General features: G+C 56.7%; 1 protein-coding gene across 1 annotated transcript in view; it reads left to right on the top strand.

Annotated features, from left to right (window-relative positions):
* Positions 1-19,745, top strand: part of MAPKAPK2 (MAPK activated protein kinase 2) — a 30,898-nt gene extending 11,153 nt beyond the window's left edge. The window contains exons 2-10 of the mRNA XM_033080380.1: positions 10,962-11,101; positions 13,034-13,098; positions 13,732-13,811; positions 13,896-14,022; positions 14,253-14,328; positions 14,457-14,581; positions 17,638-17,723; positions 18,474-18,554; positions 18,983-19,745. Of these exons, the coding sequence (XP_032936271.1) occupies positions 10,962-11,101; positions 13,034-13,098; positions 13,732-13,811; positions 13,896-14,022; positions 14,253-14,328; positions 14,457-14,581; positions 17,638-17,723; positions 18,474-18,554; positions 18,983-19,126 (924 nt within the window). The 3' untranslated portion in view covers positions 19,127-19,745. The remainder of the gene's footprint in view (positions 1-10,961; positions 11,102-13,033; positions 13,099-13,731; positions 13,812-13,895; positions 14,023-14,252; positions 14,329-14,456; positions 14,582-17,637; positions 17,724-18,473; positions 18,555-18,982) is intronic.
* The last annotated feature ends 2,331 nt before the right edge of the window (positions 19,746-22,076 follow it).

Genomic DNA, 22,076 nt, shown 5'->3' with positions numbered 1-22,076 from the left:
TGCTGGTCCAGGCTTTGTCCCAACCCTCCCCAGCTCTGGGGCTGCACGGCTGCTGCTGCTGCCAACAGGTGCTCTGGAGGCTCCTGGGGCTGCCAGAAGCCTGCAGGGAGCTGAGAATAGCCACGGTGTCCTGAGAGCTTTAATGTGGTGCCAGCAGGATGCAGAGAAGGGCTTTTTTCTAAAATAGAAACACAACTGTGTTTTCCTGCCGGCTGAAGGAGTCTCGGGGTGGCTGCTGGAGGAGGGGTGCCCTGCTGGGCTCCTGGGCTGGCAGGAGGCTCTCAGAGCCCAGGGTTTCCCCTAAAGTGCTGCTGTGGGTAGAGTGGAAGTGCACAGCCTTGGGTAGGGCTGGGTCTCGAGCCTGGGGTGTTGCTTGGCTCTGCACCCCTGTGGGTTCATGGCACACGGGGGTTTCCAGCTGCTCCTCTGCAGGTCCTGCTGGGCTTGTCCAACCTCAGTGTGATGGGAGAGGGGTGAGGAGAGCAGCCTGTGGGGCAGGGACAGCCTGGAGTGTTTGGGGAGTGTTTGGGGAGCTGGCAGAGGTTGGTGGGGGATGTTTGCCTGATCAGCTCTGGATCATCCAGGGGGTGCAATCCCCTCTTGTCCCTTCATTGCCATCCCTCTGCTGACACTGCTGCTGCTGTCCCTGCCCTGGGCATGGTGCTGACAGAGGTTTGTGTCTGCTGTGCCATGTGAGGGGAGCAGGAGGAGGTGGAGGAGGAGGAAGAGGAGGAGGAAGAAGGCTGTTGGTGGCCCCTGCTTCACTGAGCACCTGCACAGAACCCTGTTATGAAACCCCTGAGCTGTTCCTGGCCTGGCCTTTTCCTGCTCCCAGCTCTCTGGCAGCCTCAGGCTGGTGTGGGCACAGTGCCTGCTGTGATTCCAGCCCCTCTGGCACTGCCAAGGTGGGTCCAGGAGCTGGAGGATGCTCTGCTCTGGAGCTGGGCTGCACATCCTGGGCTTATCTCAGCGAGGTGTTTGCTGTGCCCTGGTGTTGACAAAGCCCGTGGCAGGGGTGAAACTGTGTTAAATAAACAGCTGAGGAAGGACAGGATGATGCAGAACGGCGCTGTCGTCACCAGCAGCTTTGGGGTGCGTAAGTGAAACCCTCCCCAGGCTTGGCACTGGTGGAGGAAACATCCCGAGGCCATCCTGCTGCCAGGGCCACTTCAGGAGGGGCAGCTTTGTGTTCCAGGCTGGTTTTTCCCTTTCTTTACGTGTCCATGTGTTTCTTTGTGCTGCACTGAGGTCTGTGTTGAAGGGCTGCAGGCAGGATCCCTGTGCTGGGGGGGGAAACAGCCTCTGCTCTGTCCTGCCCATGGGCTGAGCCCTGAGAAATTTCATTTTTGGGCAGAGCTCAAGTCCAGGAGCTGCCGGGAAGCTGTGAGTGTTGTGGGGCTTCTTCTGGCAGGGCTTCAGGGCTGGGCCTCTCCCCAAAATCACTTCCAGCTGAAACGCTCAAGGAATGGCTGGACACGTCCAAGAATAAAAGCAGTTCTGGGATGTAGGTGTGGGGAATCCAGAGCTGTCCCTGGGCTGGGAGGTCGTGGTGGGGTCAGGCAGGGTTGTCCCCAGGGCTGGTGGCAGCCAGGGACCCCAAGAGATGCTGTGTGTCCCTGGTGCTGAGGGGAAGCCCCTGGCTGTGGGTGCAGGGCTGCTGGAGGCAGCAGTGCTGGGGATGAGGGGTTTTTTCAAGCTCTGCCTGTGGGAGGGAAGCACAAAGGACATAGGTCAGGCCTGAGTTAATGGTTTACATCAGTGTTTACTTCGGTATTAATCATACCTGCAAATATCAACCACTTCCCATCATAAAGCACATGTGTGCTTTTCCGTCCTGCTGCCAGCTCTGATAGCCAGCCTGGCAAGGATCTCCTGTGTCCTGGCCAGGAGAGGGGCTGCCAGGAGGAGCTGAGCCCTGCAGGGAGCTGGGAGGTGCAGGTGCTGTGTGTGCAGCAAACCTGCTGGATGGGAGCATCTCTGCCCTTCCCGTGGCTCCTGATGTTCCTTTCACTCTGAGCTGTGTGATAAAACCCCTGGCACAGGCAGCAGAGGTGGGATCAGGGCTTTGGTTTGCAGAGAACATCTGAGCATCCCTGCCCTGAATGGCTCCATGCAGAGCTGGACTGTGACACCTTTGGTTTGCAGAGAACATCTCAGCATCCCTGCCCAGAGTGGCTCCATCCTGAGCTGGGCTATGGCTGCTTTGGTTTGCAGAGAACATCTGAGCATCCCTGCCCAGAATGGCTCCATGCAGAGCTGGGCTGTGGCTCCTTTGGTTTGCAGAGAACATCTGAGCATCCCAGAATGGCTCCATCCAGAGCTGAGCTGTGACTCCTTTGGTTTACAGAGAACACCTGAGCATCCCAGAATGGCTCCATCCAGAGCTGGGATCAGGGCTTTGGTTTGCAGAGAACATCTGAGCATCCCTGCCCAGAGTGGCTCCATGCAGAGCTGGGCTGTGACACCTTTGGTTTGCAGAGAACACATGAACATCCCAGAATGGCTCCATCCAGAGCTGGGCTGTGACACCTTTGGTTTGCAGAGAACACATGAACATCCCAGAATGGCTCCATGCAGAGCTGGGCTGTGGCTCCTTCTGGCCCCAAGGCTCTTGGTCCTTCCTGCCCTAACCCAGTGCTGTGGTGGCTCCTGTGGGCAGTGATGTCTGGGATGTCTTTAGGGGGATGGGATGGGCTGCAGCATTTTGTTGTGACCCCGTTTGTCCCTGTGGGGTTCACAGGGAGGTCCTGGCAGGGTGGTGGCTCTGTCACAGCCAGATGTGGCACAGCAGGACATGGGACTTTGTGGGCATGGCTCGTGCCTGGGCTGCTCCTGCTCCTCTCTGGAGCCTCCTGGAGAGGTGAGCATCGCCTGAGTCAGCCAAACCCAGCGCTGCTGAGGGCTGCAAGGAAGAGAAGGCTCCCAAAACAAAAACACGGGACTGAATAAGCCCCTAATTTTGTTTTTCTCAGATAAATGAAGCCGACACTCTTTGTTTCTCTCCTTTGAACACCAGCCCCAGCCTGTTGCTGGGTGTGAGTCAGTGAGGATGCTTCGTGCTGCTGCCTTGTTGCCATTTACCTGCTCTGACTTTTCCCTGTGAGTTTTGCAGCCCCTTCCCACCCACCTCCATCTCCTCCCACCACGCTGGGACGCTTCTCTCAGCATCCAGGGTGCTGCTCCTGGACACCCACTTCATCTCCAGGATGTGCCCAGAACATTTCTGCTGCTGGGAAATGGGCTGTGCAGCGTGGGGGGCACGGGCCCCTGGCAGGTGGCTCTTATTTAAACCCAGGCCTCTCTTCTGCTCCTCGCCTTTGTGTGCCTCGAGAGGCTTTTGTTGCTGCCTGAAAAGGCTGAATGGCTGCTGCATCTGTCGCAGGGGGAGAGAGGGGCAAGGAAATGCTCAGCAGATGCCCTGAGCAGGGGGGCTGTGAGGTGGGGGTCCAGAGCATCACCCACTGAGTATGGACCCCCATGAGCAGGGGAGAGATGGAGTAAAGGGGAGATGGAGTAAAGGGGGGATGGAGCTCAGGGGAGATGGAATAAAGGGGAGATGGAGTAAAGGGGGGACGGAGTAAAGGGGGGATGGAGTAAAGGGGAGATGGAGCACAGGGGAGATGGAGTAAAGGGGAGATGGAGCACAGGGGGGATGGAGTAAAGGGGAGATGGAGTAAAGGGGGGATGGAGCACAGGGGAGATGGAGCACAGCGGGGATGGATCTCAGGGGAGCAGGAGCACAGGGGAGCAGGAATACAGGGGAGATGGAGCACAGGGGATGCAGAGCTCAGGGGAGATGGAGTAAAGGGGGGATGGAGCACAGGGGAGATGGAGCACAGGGGAGATGGAGCTCAGGGTACCCAGAGCACAGGGGAGCAGGAATACAGGGGAGATGGAGCACAGGGGAGCTGGCACTTGTGCAATGCTGGCAGACAAGCGAGGCCCCTTGTGAAAGCTCGGTGTAAGAGCTGCCTCTTCCCTCACCCATCTCCATCCTCCGCCCCATTGCAACATCTGCCCCCTCCCTCCACCACATCTGCCTCCCTCCAGGCTGCTCCTGGCAGGGGTTTTAGCTCTGCCCTGTCTCTCTCAGCCTCTTCATGCCTGGCTGGCTGCTCGTCTCGGGCCGTGTGCTGGGGAGGCTCTCAGAGCTCCGGGTGTCCCTGGCAGCGCTGGCATCATTCAGGCTGGGAGAATGCGGCCGAGCAGCTCGAGCGTGTGTGTGTCAGCTCCTGTTTGCTCGGCCTCGCTTGCCTCTCCTGCTCTTTTATATCTAAATAATCCTCTCTTGCTGGGATCCTTTCTCCAACCTTTCCTTTCTCCAACCTTTCCGTTCTCCCCGAGTGACCGTGGAGGATGGAGCTGGCTGCGCTCGAAGCTTCAGTGTTCCCCCATCCCTCTGGAAGGTGGGTACTGATGCCTGGTGCTGTCCTGCTTTTCACACCACCTTGGATGAAGCCAGCTGCACCAGGAGCAGAGCCCTGCCCTCCCAGCAGCCATGCCAGGCTGGCAGGACGGGGCACGCTGCGGGCAGGACCCAGCGCGGCGCTCCTGGGGACATGTCACCTCTGCTCCCCGGCTCTCCCCAAGCAAAACAAACGTGAGGACGAGGCTTTCACCTCCCCAGCTGGGGCTTCAGACTCTCTCTGTGGCTCCTTGGGCGTGGGCAGAGCAGAAACGAGCCCCAGCTTGGGGAAAGTCCCGTCACCAGGGCAGCAGGGCAGGTTGTGGTGGGTGTAAGAGCGGGGATGGGGTTAATGTAAAGGTTTGTATAAGAGCCACGGTGATGTGGGGGAGGCTTCCTGAGCTGCACCTTTAATTGTTACTGCCTTGTGGTTCAACCATGAATTTCCCTCTGTTTGGTAACACAATTCCTCTTAGGGACTCGTGATTTTTATTTCTCTTTTGCTGCTCATAAACACCAAAAGCGGAACCAAGCTTTGCTGCTTCCACGTCCTTGTGCTGCCCTCTCCCTCCCAACCGTGTCTGGCAGGGGCTGGGGCAGCTTTGGCCGCGTTACCTGTGGGCTCCCCAAATATTCCGGCATTCCAGGCTCAGCTGGATCCAGGGAGAGGTGGGAACAGCCTGTGCAAAGCTTCCAGCACTGGCCCTACAAATGTGTAAAGCAGCTGACGCCAGTTGGCAGCGAGTTTGCAGGGGAAGATTAGAAGAGGAAAATCCTTTGAAGAGAAACCCTTTTGCTTTGTTAGGAAAAAATGCTCCTTGCCCTGTGCTGGCCGGGTCAGGGCAAATCCAAAGGTTTGATGCAGGCAGGGGGAAGCTTCCCTGCTGATCATTTGGGGGATTGCCCCTCTTTGCTGTAGGTTCATTCTTACTGCAACTCAAGAAGAGTTTATTTTAACCCCTGTGGTACAGACAGGTCCTGAGGGGAGCTCCTGGGGGTGTTTGGGGTCTGGGTACTCCCCTGCAGGTCCTGTTGGAGGGGTGGGGGCTGCACTGCCTGTGCTGTTCTGCTGAGGGCTGGGGAGAATCAGGTGGGATCAAAACACACACGGAAATAAAACCACCCTGCCTTTAAGGGCAGCCCTGGAAAATGGACAACTCAACACCCCAGAGTGAGCCTGATCCTCCTTTTCCATGGAAATTGCCCGTGGGAGGTGAGTTTTTCCCCTTGGACAGGGAGATCTTGTCCATCTGAGTGTGCTTGGGTCACTGAGGGGCAGCAGCTTTGGGGCTGTGGTGGCACCCAGAGCCAGGAGGGACAGAGGGACAGAGGGACAGTGGGGCAGAGGGACAGAGGGACAGTGGGACAGGAGGGACAGTGTCCTCAGGACCTCCTGCCTGCCAGGGGAGGAAGGAGCTTCCTTTTCCAACCTGTCGTGACTCATGGAACATCATCCCAGGAGGAGGCGGCGAGACTGAATCAGTGATGCCTGAGGACAGGAGAGGGAACGTGAGCGTGGGCAGCTGCAGCCCCTGCTTTGCTCCAGAGCTTTCCTTCCTTCCTTCCTTCCTTCCTTGTGCCCACACACCTGTGCTGTGCTTGTCCTGAGGTGATGGGGGGAATCTCAGCTCCATGTGGTGCTGAAGCTCATTTTTGATGCCTGGATTTGGGTTTGGGTTTGGGTTTGGGTTTACTCAGGGGGTGCTGTCCTCCTCCTGAAGTCCTGCTGAGCTGTTTTGTTTCCAGGAGCTGCTTCCAGGGTTTGTCTTTCCCAGGTGGTGCTGCTGGAGCTCCTGAGGAGCCTTTGGTGTCCTGAGCAGGTCGGGCTGGGCTGTGCCATCCTCTGATGGGAGCTAATGAAGCTGATGAGGGTGTTTAGAGGAGCACAGAACTAATTTCTCTCACAGCATGGAAAGGCTCCTGGGGGAGCTGGGCTGAGCCAAGGCACAGGATGGCAGCAAACGCTGCCTGCCCGAATCTCAGAGGTGTCAGGCTGCTGGGAGGGGAGCTGGAATGCAGCTGAAAGTTGAATTTCCTCCCTAATTGCCAGCAGGGTGGAGTGGCTCTCGCTGCTCTCCCTCCTTTCCTGCAGGGAGGTGGCCCAGTGGGAAGCAGAGATGGGCTGGGGCAGAGCTCTGGGCTGGCACAGCTGTCCTGGCTGTCCCCTGTCCCCTGCCATGCTGGAGGGATGCTCTGTGACCGTGAGCTGATGTTTGGAGATGTGCATTGACTGCAGATCTGAGCACCCATAAAACCCAACAGCCATCATGGGAAGGGGATGCAGCTCCTCCTGTTTGAGCCCTGCCAGGATTTGCTCTGGGTTGGTGGCAGAGCTTCCTGAGCACGCTGCCCTTGTGCTCTGCCTGGGGACACTTGTGTAACGGGGGGATCCGGTTACTGCCCGGCTCAGCTGCTGAGCCCTGCTCTCCAGCAGGAGCAGGCAGGTAGTGCAGCGCTGGAATAATAAAGTTTGATCTCCAAGGAGCCCTTCTTTGGAAGGGGAGCAGGAGATCAGAGCTGGAGAAGCTGAACTGAGGGTGGCTGTCGGATGACGGCGGTGTAAAAGAAGGGACGGGGTCTTCATGATTTGCAAGGAGCCATGAAGCCGTTTATTGATGCACAAAGCAAAGTTTATATACTTTCTCCATTGTTACTAAAAATAACACACCAGTAATATTCATGTAACTAAGGTATATTGCTTAATTGTAACTAGACAACATTGCTCAGTCTAGGCCTCGTCTAAGCTAGCCAGGTAGATACAATATTTTTTGTAAATTCTTATAGAAACTGCAGGCTAAGTACAGTAATTTCACGAATACAAGCCGCGGCAAGAAGACTAAAATTTTGGTGGAAACCCGGAAATGCGGCCAATATTCCGGTGCGGCTAATCTATGGACAAAAATGTGATATCTGCCCTTACCTAGTATCATGCTGGTCCAGTCCCGAGCCAAAACAGTCTGAAATCCATGGTTTCCCGTTGTTCCGACAATGAACCAATCAGAGAACAGCTTATTGTCTGCCTGTGGATGGCGGCGTTACTGAGGGGCGGGGGTTGTTATCGGGGTGAGTTACCTCGGCAGTTCGATAAAAGTGTGTGATATTTCTCTGTACTTTTTAAAGTGTTTTCAGTCTTGTGCAGCTACGGGGCTGGCTGGGCTCACAGGGAGAGGGCTGGGGGAGCCTCTCTCCCCGCAGGGAGAGGGATGAAGCGGGCAATCGGCTCGCAGGGAGAGGGCTACAACGGCCGCTCCCCCCGCGGGCTGCGAGGGCTACAACGACCGCTCCCCCCGCGGGCTGCGAGGGCTAAAACAACGGCCGCTCCCCCCGCGGGCCGCGAGGGCTACAACGGCCGCTCCTGTGCCAGCACGGAGATGTGGCTCCGCTCGGAGCTCAGCTGCCTGCCCGCGAGGCTGAGCGGCTGTTTAAAGGCAACGCGGATCCATTGGGAATGCTCGCAAAATGACCACACTATTGTTCCTGTCTTTTTCGGCTTGTAAATAAAGGGTGTGTCTTTTTTCACTTGGAAACAATGTTTCCGAGGCCGGCAGTAAGCCAGTAAGCCCCAGCGATCCCGCGATTGTGTTACTAAATGACGACTTTGTGAAAGTTCACTTCGAACTAAATTGCGGCTAATATTCCGGGTGCGGCTTATCTATTGACAAAGACATCAATGTTGCCAACACACCAGATGTGCGGCTTATACTCCGTGCGGCTTGTATTCGTGAATTTACTGTACTCTGTACCAAATACCTTCTTATCTTTTGCATTCCTTCTCCAAAATCCCGCTTTCTTCTGCCAAGGCTTGGGCCTACTCACTCCCGCCAAGGCTTGGGCCTACTCACTCCCGCCAAGGCTTGGACCTATTCACTCCCGCCAAGGCTTGGGCCTACTCACTCCCGCCAAGGCTTGGGCCTACTATGGCTAACAGATCCACATCGGTAGTGACAAGCTGAGCAGTACTGGCAGTTCTGCTTTCTAGTTGTATTTCCACAGTCGGGAGTGCAGCAGTTTGTCCCGGCTGCTGCCATCCGAGGGTTAACCCTGGCTGTGTTCAGGATTGCAAAATCAGCTGGGGTGGGATGGGGGCAGTTCATCCTTGCTGAATCCCAGGGGAAACACGAGGTGATTTTCCCATCCCAGCCTCCTTGCTGGAAGCCAAGAAATACAAACCTTGCTGCGGTCACAGGCTGCCCTGGGGCTGGAGCTAAATCAGGGCAGTGGGCAGTGTCACCACACCCCAAACACGCTGGATGTGGGGTTCCTGTGGGCAGGGCAGTGCCAGGACATCACCCCCAGAGCATTCACTGCTGCCTGGGGCTGAGCAGTGGCAGGGAAGGTTGGAAGGAGCTGCTGGCTCCCACCTGAAGAGGACAAACTCGCCCCACGCTGTCATCCCCAGGGCTCAGGGAGCTGCTGCCTGTGCTGAGGGCAGGGTTTTGGGGTGCAGCAGGTGATGCTGGGGCTGTGGGCTGCCATCCTGTGTCCATCCTGTGCCCATCCTGTGCCCATCCATCCATCCCCCACGCAGCCTCTGGCCTCAGCTCACGCTGCTGCTGCCAGGAACATTTCCTAAATTAACCAAATCATTCCATTAATGAGGCTTAACCTGCTCCTCTCAAGCCTCTCCATCACCTCTCCCCAGCAGGGGAGTGGAGGGAGCAGCTGGATCGCAGCTGGGTGTACTGGGAGCACTGGGCAGCTGTTTGCTCCCTGGGTACAAAAACAACGTCAGGGCTGTGCTGGTGCAGGTAATGGAGGCCTCTTGCTTCATTAGAAATCCAATTAATCTCCTCTCAAAGCGCTCAGAGTGACCTCTAAAAATGGGATGTATTTTGCTGTACCTCTGCTGTTTGTCTTGTGCAGAATGATGTTAATTAGCTGCTTCCTGCTGGTCCATTTTCCCGGCGCATAATTACAAATTGTTTTGTTTTTCTCTTTTCTCTTCAGCTTCCTGGCTCCCCACGCCAGGCTCTCAGAGTGGGGCTGCAAATAGCCTGGCTTTTCTCAGCCCCCTTTGCATGGCTCCTGTGGGGCTGCTGTTACTCCTGCTTATGGTTTTGGCTTCTGCAGGATCCAATTTTTAGGGTAATAAAGCAATAGAGGAGCAAGGAGGGGCTGTCCAACCTCCTGCCCTGTCTCCTTCTGCCCTGAGGATGTCAAGGAGTTGTGCAAAGGTTGGCTTTGGCCACCTGGTCCTTGCTGAGTTTGTGATGGTTTGGTGCCAGCAACCTCCTCAGGTTCCTCCAGGTTTGCCTGGAGAAGGAGGAGAGCTGAGGAGGTGGGAGAAGTGTGAGCAAAGCCCAGGGATGGTGTTTGGTGTTTGGGGTGGGTGGCTGAAGGGCACATCCTGGCTGTGCCTTTGCCTGTGCCAGGGTTTCTCTGCCAGGGCAGCACCACCAGTGAGGGTTTAATCTGTAAATGGGCAGGGTGTGGGTTTTGGGAGTTAATCCTTGTTCCTGAGAAATCCCCAGATTCTGAGAAATTCCCCAGAAATCCTGCAGAGCATCCCAGGGCTGATGCTCCTCTGCTCCTGGAGCGTGTCAAGGACAGGTCAGAGGGTCAGGAGGACTTTTCTGTGTAAATCTTGGTGAAATGACCAAACCTGCTGTTTCCTGCAGGGTGGGGGTGTTTCCACATCCCCCTGCTTGCTGCTGCTCCGGAGGCTGAGCCTGGCCCCAGATCCTGAGCCTGGCCCCAAATCCTGAGCCTGGCCCCAGATCCTGAGCCCAGCCCCGAAGGCTGAACCTGACCCCAGATCCTGAGCCTGGCCCCAAATCCTGAGCCCAGCCCCAAAGGCTGAGCCCAGCCCCAGATCCTGAGCCCAGCCCCAGAGGCTGAGCCTGGTCCTAAAGGCTGAGCCTGGCCCCAGATCCTGAGCCCAGCCCCAAAGGCTGCTGGAGACAGGAAGGAAAACGAGCTGCTCTCAGGATAGACACGTTTGTTGTTCTATATTTAGGAGCACAATAATTAAGGCTGGTTGTTTATCCTGACAGACATCATAACTAATAGTCTATGGCAGACAAGCAAATCCTTCCTGCACCTGGGAGCTCCGGGTTGTCTTTGGATGGGGAGGGGGCTCATTAAAGAGCTGCAATTTAGGAAACATCTGGAGGTTTGCTTTGCCCCCTCCCCAGGCACGGGTGCTGGTGGGCTCTGAATTTGTGGTGAGGGAGCTTTTGTGGTCAGCAGGGTGGGAAATGAAGGGGGACAGCAAAGCAAAGGGGACAGTGAGGATGCTTGGTGGCACCCAGGGGTGCAGCCTGGAGGCGTCAGGGTGCAGAATTTGGCTGTAAATGCAGTAGATCTTGCTGGTGGGGCACTGGGGGGTGGCAAGCAGCCAGAATCAGCTTTTAGCAGCCGTGTGAGGAAGGGCAAGCTGAGGGCAAACGGCTTCTCTGTGTTCCCACTAGATGGGGATGGAGGCATTGTCAGAGCGCTCTCAGCGCGCCCGGCTCTCGCCCCCGCGTCCTCTCTGGTGGCCACGGTGGCACCCAGGGGTCATGGCCCTGCTCCTCGGGGGTGGCTCGGGGCTGACACGCTGTCACTTGTCCCACAGATGCTGCAGGACTGCCCCAAGGCCCGCAGGGAAGTGGAGTTGCACTGGCGAGCGTCGCAGTGCGCGCACATCGTGCGCATCATGGACGTCTACGAGAACCTGTACCAGGGCAGGAAGTGTCTGCTCATCGTCATGGAGTGGTGAGAGCCTGATCCCAACCTTGCTGGGCGCTGGGGAGCTGCCCAAAGAGGGGTGGGCATCGTGGGGATGCCAGGGGGTGGGAGGGATGCCAGCCCTGGCGCTGGTGCTGGAGGGATGGGGAGGCTCTGCTGGCTCTGAGTCATCCTGAGATGGGTTCTGTGGGTTCTGTGGGACCCAGGGCCTGTGGTTCTCACAGGTGGGTCATAACCAAACTGCCTTTGGCCATCAAAAGCTGGGCTGAGGCTCCTGGCAGCCCAGCAGCTGTGCTGGGGCAGCAGCCAAGGCGAGCTGGCAGCTCTGGTGCTGCCCTGGCACCTCCTGCAGCAGCAGCTGAGCGGCTCTGCTCTGGGTAGGAGCTTGGTATTAACCTGGGGGCGAGGAGGAGGGATGAAGGGGAAAGTATTGAAACCACATCCCAACCGCAGCTGTGATTTGATGCAGCTTGCTTGCCAAAACCTCTCCTCTGGCAAGCTGGCAGATCTGGGGGGGCAGAGGGGGCAGGAGCAGTGCCAGGGCGGGTGGTACAGCTGCCCCCAGAGCAGCTCCTGTGGGGGAACAGCACCTGAGAGCCACCCTGGCACTCTGGGCAGTCAGGGATGGCAAAGGGTGTGTGGTGGGGAAAGGAGGAATGGCTGAGGGGTGGCAGGAGAGTGCCCAGAACTGTCTGTGGGACCAGGATGGGAAAGGGGATAACGCCCATGGCAAGGCAGGATTTGGCTTCCAGCAGGAACAGGCTCTGATCCATCCTGACAGGCTCTGATCCTTCCTGACAGGCTCTGGATCCATGCTGAAATGTTCTGGATCCATTCTGATATGTTCTGGATCCATTCTGACAGGCTCTGATCCATCCTGACAGGCTCTGGATCCATTCTGACATGTTCTGGATCCTTCCTGACAGGCTCTGATCCATGCTGACATGTTCTGGATCCATGCTCACATGTTCTTGATCCATTCTGACATGTTCTGGATCCCTGCTGACAGGTTCTGATCCACCCTGACAGGCTCTGGATCCTTCCTTACAAGTTCTGGATCCATTCTGACATGTTCTGGATCCATTCTGACAGTCTCTGATCCATCCTGACAGGCTCTGTGCAGCAGAGGCCCCAAGGGCTGCAGGCTATTGCTATTGCAGATGTCAAGTGAATGTCAAGGAGATGCTATCAATGCTGGGAAAGCCAAAACTGCTCCTGCTTCAGTCAGATAAGGCAGGGGCAGGAAGTGCCATTATCCCTGCTGTCATGGAGCATTGTCCCCTACCTCAGTCCTGATCTCTGTGGGAGCTGCATTTCCCTCAGGGTACCTGGGGAGGGAACCCACCAAAGTTTCTCCAGCACCTCCCATGGGCCTGGCAGTGCTGCAGCAGGGTCCAGCCTCTGTGTCCCAGCTTGGGGATCCCATTGTGACACTGCTGATGCTCCCTGAGCTTTGCTCAGCACTTTTGTGCTGGCTCATGGTGCTGCTGAGGCAGTTGTGAGCAAAAGGAGGCCACGTGTGCTGGGAGTGCTCTCACCAACTTCAAGCCACGTTTGCTGCCTTTACTGTAAATGTGTTTCTGTGGGCTGCTGGGGTGACCACGTCCGCCTGCGCCTCTGCCCCGCTGGTTTCGGGAAGGAGGAGGCTCTGAAACGCCCCAGAAGCACCAAGCCAGGGACTTGGATGGGGAAGGGGATTGTTTCCTGCTGAGCAGCAGAGGGTTTGGTGCAGCTTGTGGCAGTGTGAGATGGACCCACAGGTTGTGACACCACCTGGACCCAGAGCTTGTGACACCACCTGGACCCAGAGCTTGTGACACCCCCTGGACCCACATTTTGTGACACTGTCTGGACACACAATTTGTGACACCCCCTGGATTCAGTTTGTGACACCCCCTGGACACACAGGTTGTGACACCCCCTGGACTCAGTTTGTGACACCCCCTGCTTGTCTTGCAGCTTGGATGGCGGGGAGCTGTTCAGCCGGATCCAGGACAGGGGAGACCAGGCCTTCACAGAACGGGGTATGGAGCCCACACCCTTCAGTCCACTCCACCCTGCTGCCCTTCAGTCCCCTCCATCCCCTCAGTGACTCCTGAATCCTCAGCAGAGGAATCTCCTGAATCCTCAGCAGAGTTTTGTCCATGAGGAACATGGGCCCTGCTTTTTGTGTTCACTTGAGAATAGGGTTAGGGGGGATTTTCTCAGCTGCTCCCACACTCTGTCCCTCCCACTCCTGTCAGAAACACCCACCTCTCTCAAAAAATTAAATCCATGGGCTGTGGTTCTCATAGATCTCATTAATCTCCTTCCCTCTACTCCTCTGGCCAGGAAAAGCATCCACACAACCCAAACTGTGAGCCCGTTGCCCCCTTGACTTCCCATCCTAAGGGGAAACCTTTCCCAGCTGGATTCCTTGCTGTTGGGTGTCCTAAGTGATGGAACTCCCTCCCAGGTGTTGGGATCAGGGCTGGGCTCTGTCCCATCCCTTCCCCTGGAGTTTCTGGGAGCTGCAGCCTCCAGGGACCCTTCAAGCAGAGAAAACCCCTTTACCCTCAGCCAGCTTCTTTGACTCCTGGTTTGTAGAGTTCCCCAGGGAATGGTGCCCATTTTAACTTTGCTAGTGAAGGCTCCTGATGGTTTCTTTGCTGCTTCAGAGGCTTCAGAGATCATGAAGAGCATCGGGGAAGCCATCCAGTACCTGCACTCGATCAACATCGCGCACCGGGACGTCAAGGTACCGCCCTGAGCCCCCCCTTGGCTGCTCCAGGGCCAGGCTGCCCCAGCCCTGTGCTCACCCCTTGCTCCCTGGTGTTCCCAGCCTGAAAACCTCCTGTACACCTCCAAGAGGCCCAATGCCGTGCTGAAGCTCACCGACTTCGGCTTCGCCAAGGAAACCACCACGCACAACTCACTGGCCACGCCCTGCTACACGCCCTACTACGTGGGTGAGTGCTTTGGGGGGTGGGTTTGGGGTTTGGGGGGCAGAGCTGGGGGGTTTGGGGTGCACAGGGTACCCTCCATCAGCTCTGCATCCAGCCTGGAGCCTGAGCTGCAGCTGCTCCAGGCAGTGCTTCCCTGAGTGCTGCAGGTGGTTCTTGGTGTGTCCATGGGGTGTCAGAGCCCTCTCACCTTCTGCTGACACTCAGATTTAGGATTTTCTGTCTGTCTTTGCCAGCCCCAGAAGTGCTGGGCCCAGAGAAGTACGACAAGTCCTGTGACATGTGGTCCCTGGGTGTCATCATGTATATTCTGTAAGTGTGAGCGTTCCTGTCCCTCCTGCCGGGCTCAGCCCCTGCTCCTGGCACTGCCCCGTGCCCTGGAGGTGCTCCTGGGGAGGTTTTTGGGGTGGCACATTGACTCTGCTCCCCCTCCTGTGCAGGCTGTGTGGGTACCCCCCCTTCTACTCCAACCACGGCCTGGCCATCTCTCCGGGCATGAAGAAGCGAATCCGAATGGGCCAGTACGAGTTCCCCAACCCCGAGTGGTCCGAGGTGTCTGAGGAAGGTAAACGTGGTCCCTGAGCTCAGCTCTGCTTCTGGGGACAGCCTGGGTGGCAGGGGACACCTCTCAGCAGCTTCACCTTCTGCTGAAGGGTGTGTGCAGGGACAGGTGTGTGACACACAGGGTGTGCAGGGACAGGTGTGTGACACAAAGGGTGTGCAGGGACAGATGTGTGACACACAGAGTGTGCAGGGACAGGTGTGTGACACACAGTGTGTAGGGACAGGTGTGTGACACACAGGGTGTGCAGGGACAGGTGTGTGACACAGGGTGTGCAGGGACAGGTGTGTGGCACACAGGGTGTGCAGGGACAGGAGTGTGGCACACAGGGTGTGCAGGGACAGGAGTGTGGCACACAGGGTGTGCAGGGACAGGTGTGTGACACACTGTGCAGGGACAGGTGTGTGACACACAGGGTGTGCAGGGACAGGTGTGTGACACACAGGGTGTGCAGGGACAGGTGTGTGACACACAAGGTGTGCAGGGACAGGTGTGTGACACACAGGGTGTGCAGGGACAGGAGTGTGACACACACAGAGTGTGCAGGGACAGGTGTGTGACACACAGAGTGTGTAGGGACAGGTGTGTGACACACAGGGTGTGCAGGGACAGGTGTGTGACACACAAGGTGTGCAGGGACAGGTGTGTGACACACAGGCTGTGCAGGGACAGGTGTGTGACACACAGAGTGTGCAGGGACAGGTGTGTGACACACAGGGTGTGCAGGGACAGGTGTGTGACACACTGTGCAGGGACAGGTGTGTGACACACAGGGTGTGCAGGGACAGGTGTGTGACACAGGGTGTGCAGGGACAGGTGTGTGACACACAGGGTGTGCAGGGACAGGTGTGTGACACACAGGGTGTGCAGGGACAGGTGTGTGACACACAGAGTGTGCAGGGACAGGTGTGTGACACACAGTGTGTAGGGACAGGTGTGTGACACACAGGGTGTGCAGGGACAGGTGTGTGACACAGGGTGTGCAGGGACAGGTGTGTGACACACAGGGTGTGCAGGGACAGGTGTGTGACACACAGAGTGTGCAGGGACAGGTGTGTGACACACAGGGTGTGCAGGGACAGGTGTGTGACACACAGGGTGTGCAGGGACAGGTGTGTGACACACAGGCTGTGCAGGGACAGGTGTGTGACACAGGGGGTTGTGCAGGGACAGGTGTGTGACACACAGAGTGTGCAGGGACAGGTGTGTGACACACTGTGCAGGGACAGGTGTGTGACACACTGTGCAGGGACAGGTGTGTGGTACAGAGTGTGTAGGGACAGGTGTGTGACACACAGGGTATGCAGGGACAGGTGTGTGACACACAAGGTGTGCAGGGACAGGTGTGTGACACACAGGGTGTGCAGGGACAGGAGTGTGACACACAGAGTGTGCAGGGACAGGTGTGTGACACACAAGGTGTGCAGGGACAGGTGTGTGACACACAGAGTGTGCAGGGACAGGTGTGTGACACACAGGGTGTGCAGGGACAGGTGTGTGACACACAGGGGTGTGCAGGGACAGGTGTGTGACACACAGACTGTGCAGGGACAGGTGTGTGACACACAGAGTGTGCAGGGACAGGTGTGTGACACACAGGGTGTGCAGGGACAGGAGTGTGACACACAGAGTGTGCAGGGACAGGTGTGTGACACACAGAGTGTGCAGGGACAGATGTGTGGCACAGGAGGGGTGTGGAGGGACAGGTGTGTGACACACTGTGCAGGGACAGGTGTGTGACACACAAGGTGTGCAGGGACAGGAGTGTGGCAGAAGGTGTGCAGGGACAGGTGTGTGACACACAGGGTGTGCAGGGACAGGTGTGTGACACACAGAGTGTGCAGGGACAGGTGTGTGACACACAGAGTGTGCAGGGACAGGTGTGTGACACACTGTGCAGGGACAGGAGTGTGACACACAGGGTGTGCAGGGACAGGTGTGTGGCACAGGAGGGGTGTGGAGGGACAGGTGTGTGACACACTGTGCAGGGACAGGTGTGTGACACACAGAGTGTGCAGGGACAGGTGTGTGACACACAGGGTGTGCAGGGACAGGAGTGTGTCACACACAGAGTGTGCAGGGACAGGTGTGTGACACACAGAGTGTGCAGGGACAGGTGTGTGACACACAGGGTGTGCAGGGACAGGTGTGTGACACACAGGGTGTGCAGGGACAGGTGTGTGACACAAACAGGGTGTGCAGGGACAGGTGTGTGTCACACAGAGTGTGCAGGGACAGGTGTGTGACACACAGAGTGTGCAGGGACAGGTGTGTGTCACACAGAGTGTGCAGGGACAGGTGTGTGACACACAGTGTGTGCAGGGACAGGTGTGTGACACACACAGTGTGCAGGGACAGGTGTGTGACACACAGGGTGTGCAGGGACAGGTGTGTGACACACAGGGTGTGCAGGGACAGGTGTGTGACACACAGGGTGTGCAGGGACAGGTGTGTGACACACAGAGTGTGCAGGGACAGGAGTGTGACACACAGAGTGTGCAGGGACAGGTGTGTGACACACAGGGTGTGTAGGGACAGGTGTGTGACACACAGAGTGTGCAGGGACAGGTGTGTGACACACAGTGTGTAGGGACAGGTGTGTGACACACAGGGTGTGCAGGGACAGGAGTGTGACACACACAGTGTGCAGGGACAGGTGTGTGACACACAGAGTGTGCAGGGACAGGTGTGTGACACACACAGTGTGCAGGGACAGGAGTGTGACACACAGAGTGTGCAGGGACAGGTGTGTGACACACAGGGTGTGTAGGGACAGGTGTGTGACACACAGAGTGTGCAGGGACAGGTGTGTGACACACAGTGTGTGCAAGGACAGGTGTGTGACACACACAGGGTGTGCAGGGACAGGTGTGTGACACACAGGGTGTGCAGGGACAGGTGTGTGACACACAGGGTGTGCAGGGACAGGTGTGTGACACACAGTGTGCAGGGACAGGTGTGTGACACAGGGTGGGTGTGCAGGGTTTTGGGGCTGGGGTTGGAGCTCAGGGGAGCCCCCCTGGCAGCTGCTGCCTCCTGACCCTGCCCAAACCCTGCAGTGAAGCAGCTGATCCGAAACCTGCTGAAAACAGACCCGACCCAGCGCATGACAATAACAGAGTTCATGAACCACCCCTGGATCATGGTGAGTGTGGGGCAGGGGTGGGCTGGGATCCATGGGGTGGGATGGGATGGGGTTTGGGATGGGATGGTTTGGGATGGTTTGGGATTGGTTGGGATGGGATGGGATGGTTTGGAATGGGATGGGATGGGATGGTTTGGGATGGTTTAGGATGGGATGGGATGATTTAGGATGGGATGGGATGGGATCAATGGGATGGGATGGGATGGGATCAATGGGATGGGATGGGATGGGATGGGATGGGATGGGATGGGATGGTTTGGGATGGGATGGGATGGGATCCATGGTTTGGGATGGGATGGGATGATTTAGGATGGGATGGGATGGGATCAATGGGATGGGATGGGATGGGATGGGATGGGATGGGATGGGATGGGATGGGATCCATGGGATGGGATGGGATGGGATCCATGGGATGGGATGGGATGGGATCAATGGGATGGGATGGGATGGGATGGGATGGGATGGGATGGGATGGTTTGGGATGGGATGGGATGGGATCCATGGTTTGGGATGGGATGGGATGATTTAGGATGGGATGGGATGGGATCAATGGGATGGGATGGGATGGGATGGGATGGGATGGGATGGGATGGGATGGGATCCATGGGATGGGATGGGATGGGATCCATGGGATGGGATTGGATAGGATGGGATGGGATGGGATGGGATGTTTTGGGATGGGATGGGATGATTTAGGATGGGATGGGATTCCCATGGCTCCCAGCTCACACCCCTCCCCTCTCCTGGCAGCAATCCATGCAGGTGCCCCAGACCCCACTGCACACCAGCCGTGTGCTGAAGGAGGAGAAGGACCTGTGGGAGGATGTGAAGGTAAAACCCCTCTGTGTCCCTGGCTGCAATGCTCTGTGCCTCTCTCTCTGGGGAATCTCCTCTCCTGTGCTGTTGCAGCCCAGGCTCATTCCCTGTCCCTGTTCAAACTGCACAGATGTGACACTTGGGGACACGACTGAGAGGTGCAGGGGCTGTGTTGGGTTAACCATGGAATGACAGAATGGTTTGGGTTGGAAGGGACTCAAATGCCACCTCCCACTGTGCCAGGCTGTCCTGGGGCAGTGCCAGGGCTGGGGCAGCCCCAGCTGCTCTGGGAGCTCCAGGCTCAGTTTTCCTGGAGGGCTTTTCCACCCCCAACAATTCCACAATTCCTGTTGGGGTGCAGCTCTGGGGCAGGTCTGTGCTTGGGGGATAGCTGGAAAAACCTGAGGGGGGATTTGCTGATGTCTCTGTGCCCCTGCCCACAGGAGGAGATGACCAGTGCCCTGGCCACCATGAGGGTGGACTACGAACAAATCAAGATCAAGAAAATCGAGGATTCCTCGAACCCTCTGCTGATGAAGAGGAGGAAGAAAGCCAATCCCCCCGAGCCCTCAGCACTGCCCCACTGAGGAGCCCAGCCAGCCCTCCACAAAGCAATAACTATATATATATATTTTTTAAGAAAAACAAAGACAAAAAGAAACGGACTGTTCTCTCGAGCGCATGGAATTCAGACATTTATACCAGACTAGTTATTTTTAGCTACTCACCTGTGTTTCTGACCTTGCTGGAGCAGGTGCTGAGATCCCCCCTCACATCCACACCTGCAGCCAGGGATTTTTGTCCTCTAGGTGAACGCCGTCAATAATTGGATTTTTATTTTTCTTTTGTGAAACAGTTTTGATTTATATATATATATTTTTTTTTCCCCCTCCTCCTCCTTCCTTCCAAAGACATGGAAACTCCTGTGGTGACCTTTTTAGGGTATATAACATATAAATATTTTTTAAAAACTACTGTAGAGCTGAAACCCAGACAGAGTGTTCCCTGTGTGGATGCTGGCTAGAGACAGGCTCCAGGTTTGGGAGTGGGTCAGGGAGGGAGAGCTGCCCTCCCCCTGTCCTGCTGGCCCTGGGGGGGTCCCTGTGGCCACCAAATCATCCCAGGAGCCCAAAAGCAGCAGCCTGAGCCTGGCCCTGCCTGGCAGCACCGTCTGTCTGTCTGTCTGGGCTGTGTGTCTGTCCGTGGGCCTGGAGTGCAGCTCTGAGCTCAGGGGTGCCCAGGGGGGCAGCAGGAGCCTGTCCTGTCCCCAAAGCTCTGCAGGGACGTGTCCCCATCCCCACCCCATCCCCAGGGGGTGTCCTGGGGGTCCCTGGGGACAGGGGGTGCCAGGGGAGGGGACACAGCTGGAGCCAGGCTGGCAGCACTGAGCCCTCCCTGCTGCCCCCTGCAGCTGCTCTGAAGTCTTTAGTCCATGGGTTATTATTATTATTATTATTATTTGTCACGATGTTTCACTTCGTTAAATGTGTTTGAATGGGGAAAAACGATTTTTTAAGGCGATGTTTGGTTTTTAGGCGATCTTTTAGACACTGTATGGAATTTTAATTTGTTTTGAAAACTGGTTTATATCCCTTTTTTTTTTTTTAAATATTATTTTTGTCCGTTGGCTTATACTAATCTTCCCGGTCTGCTCTTCAGTCCTTTGGATTAAAGACACTTAAAGAGTCACCCAGTGTCTCCTGTTGCTTGTGTGGCTGTGAAGAACCCCAGCACTGTGTCCTAAAATTGTTCTTTTTTTCTAAAATTGTTCTGGGCTGAGCTCCCCAGGCTGTTCTCTGGGACACAACATCCCTTTGTCTGGGGAGGTTGGGGCTGTGCAGCCTGAAGAAAAGGCTCCAGGGAGATCTCAGAGCCTCTTCTGGTGCCTAAAGGGGCTCCAAGAGAGCTGGAGAGGGGCTTGGGACGAGGGATGGAGTGACAGGAGTGGCTGCCCAGTGGCAGAGGGCAGGGATGGATGGGATTTTGGGGAGGAATTCCTGCCTGGGAGGGTGGGCAGGGCTGGCACAGGGTGCTAGAGCAGCAGGGGCTGCCCCTGGATCCCTGGCAGTGCCCAAGGCCAGGCTGGACAGGGTTTGGAGCAGCCTGGGACAGTGGGAAGTGTCTCTGCCATGGCAGGGGTGGCTCTAGGTGTCTTTAAGGTCCCTTCCCACCCAAAGCAGTCTGTGACTGTTCTGAGCAGCAGAGGGGTCCAATCCCACTGCGAGGTGGAGCTGGGAACAGCCAGAGGAGCTTCAGCCTCCCCTGGTGAGGAGGAACCGCTGGGGCTGCAGAGCTGGGAGAGCCCCAGGCACTGCCCCAGGGCTTGAGAGGGAACTGCTGCAAACAGGAGTGAGACAGGGGGACAGGGGAGGACACAGACAGGGGTGGGACAGGGGTGGGACACCGACAGGGGGGACAGGGGGGGACACAGGGGTGAGGGGTGGGACACACATAGGGGTGTGAGACACAGACAGGGGTGAGACACAGGTGTGACACAGGTGGGACAGGGGGGGACACACGTGTGAGACACAGACAGGGGAGTGGGACAGGAGGGGACACAGGGGTGAGACAGGGTGTGAGACAGGGGTGGGACAAAGGGGTGAGACAGGTGTGAGACAGGGGGGACACAGATGTGAGACACACATAGGGGTGTGAGACACAGGTGTGAGACACACATAGGAGTGTGAGACACAGGTGTGAGACACAGGTATGAGACACAGATAAGTGTGAGACAGGTGTGAGACACAGGGGTGTGACACAGAGAGGGGTGCGACAGACAGATGTGAGACAGACAGGTGTGAGACAGACAGGTGTGAGACAGGTGTGACACAGGTGTGAGAGATGTGAGAGGTGTGAGACAGGAGTGGGACGGACAGCTGTGGCACAGGTGTGAGACAGATGTGAGACACAGATGTGAGACAGGCACAGGTGTGGGACACAGGGGTGAGACAGACATAGGGGTGTGAGACAGGTGTGACACAGACAGGGGTGAGACAGACACAGGTGTGGGACACGACAGACAGGGGTGAGACACAGGGGTGTGAGATGCAGAGATGTGAAGCACGGTTAGAGGTGTGAGGCAGGAGCAGCGAGATGAGACACAGGGATGTGAGACACAGGGATGTGAGACACAGGGATGTGAGACACAGATGGGTGAGACATAGACAGATGTGAGACAGACATGTGAGACGTGTGAGACACAAGTGTGAGACAGGTGTAAGACAGGTGTGACACAGGTGTGAGACAGATGTGAGAGGTGTGAGACTGGTGGGACTCAGGTGTGAGACAGGGGTGGGACAGACAGCTGTGGCACAGGTGTGAGACAGATGTGAGACACAGATGTGAGACAGACACAGGTGTGGGACACAGACAGGGGTGAGACACAGGGGTGTGAGATGCAGAGATGTGAAGCACGGTTAAAGGTGTGAGGCAGGAGCAGGGAGGTGAGACACAGGGATGTGAGACAGACGGGTGAGACACACATAGGGGTGTGAGACAGGTGTGACAGATGGGTGAGACACAGACAGATGTGAGACA

This window comes from Catharus ustulatus, chromosome 25, assembly GCF_009819885.2.
Source record: "Catharus ustulatus isolate bCatUst1 chromosome 25, bCatUst1.pri.v2, whole genome shotgun sequence".
In the NCBI taxonomy this organism is placed as follows: Eukaryota; Metazoa; Chordata; class Aves; order Passeriformes; family Turdidae; genus Catharus; species Catharus ustulatus.
The sequence above is the reverse complement of the archived record's forward strand: the minus strand, read 5'-3'. Positions and strand labels throughout refer to the sequence as shown.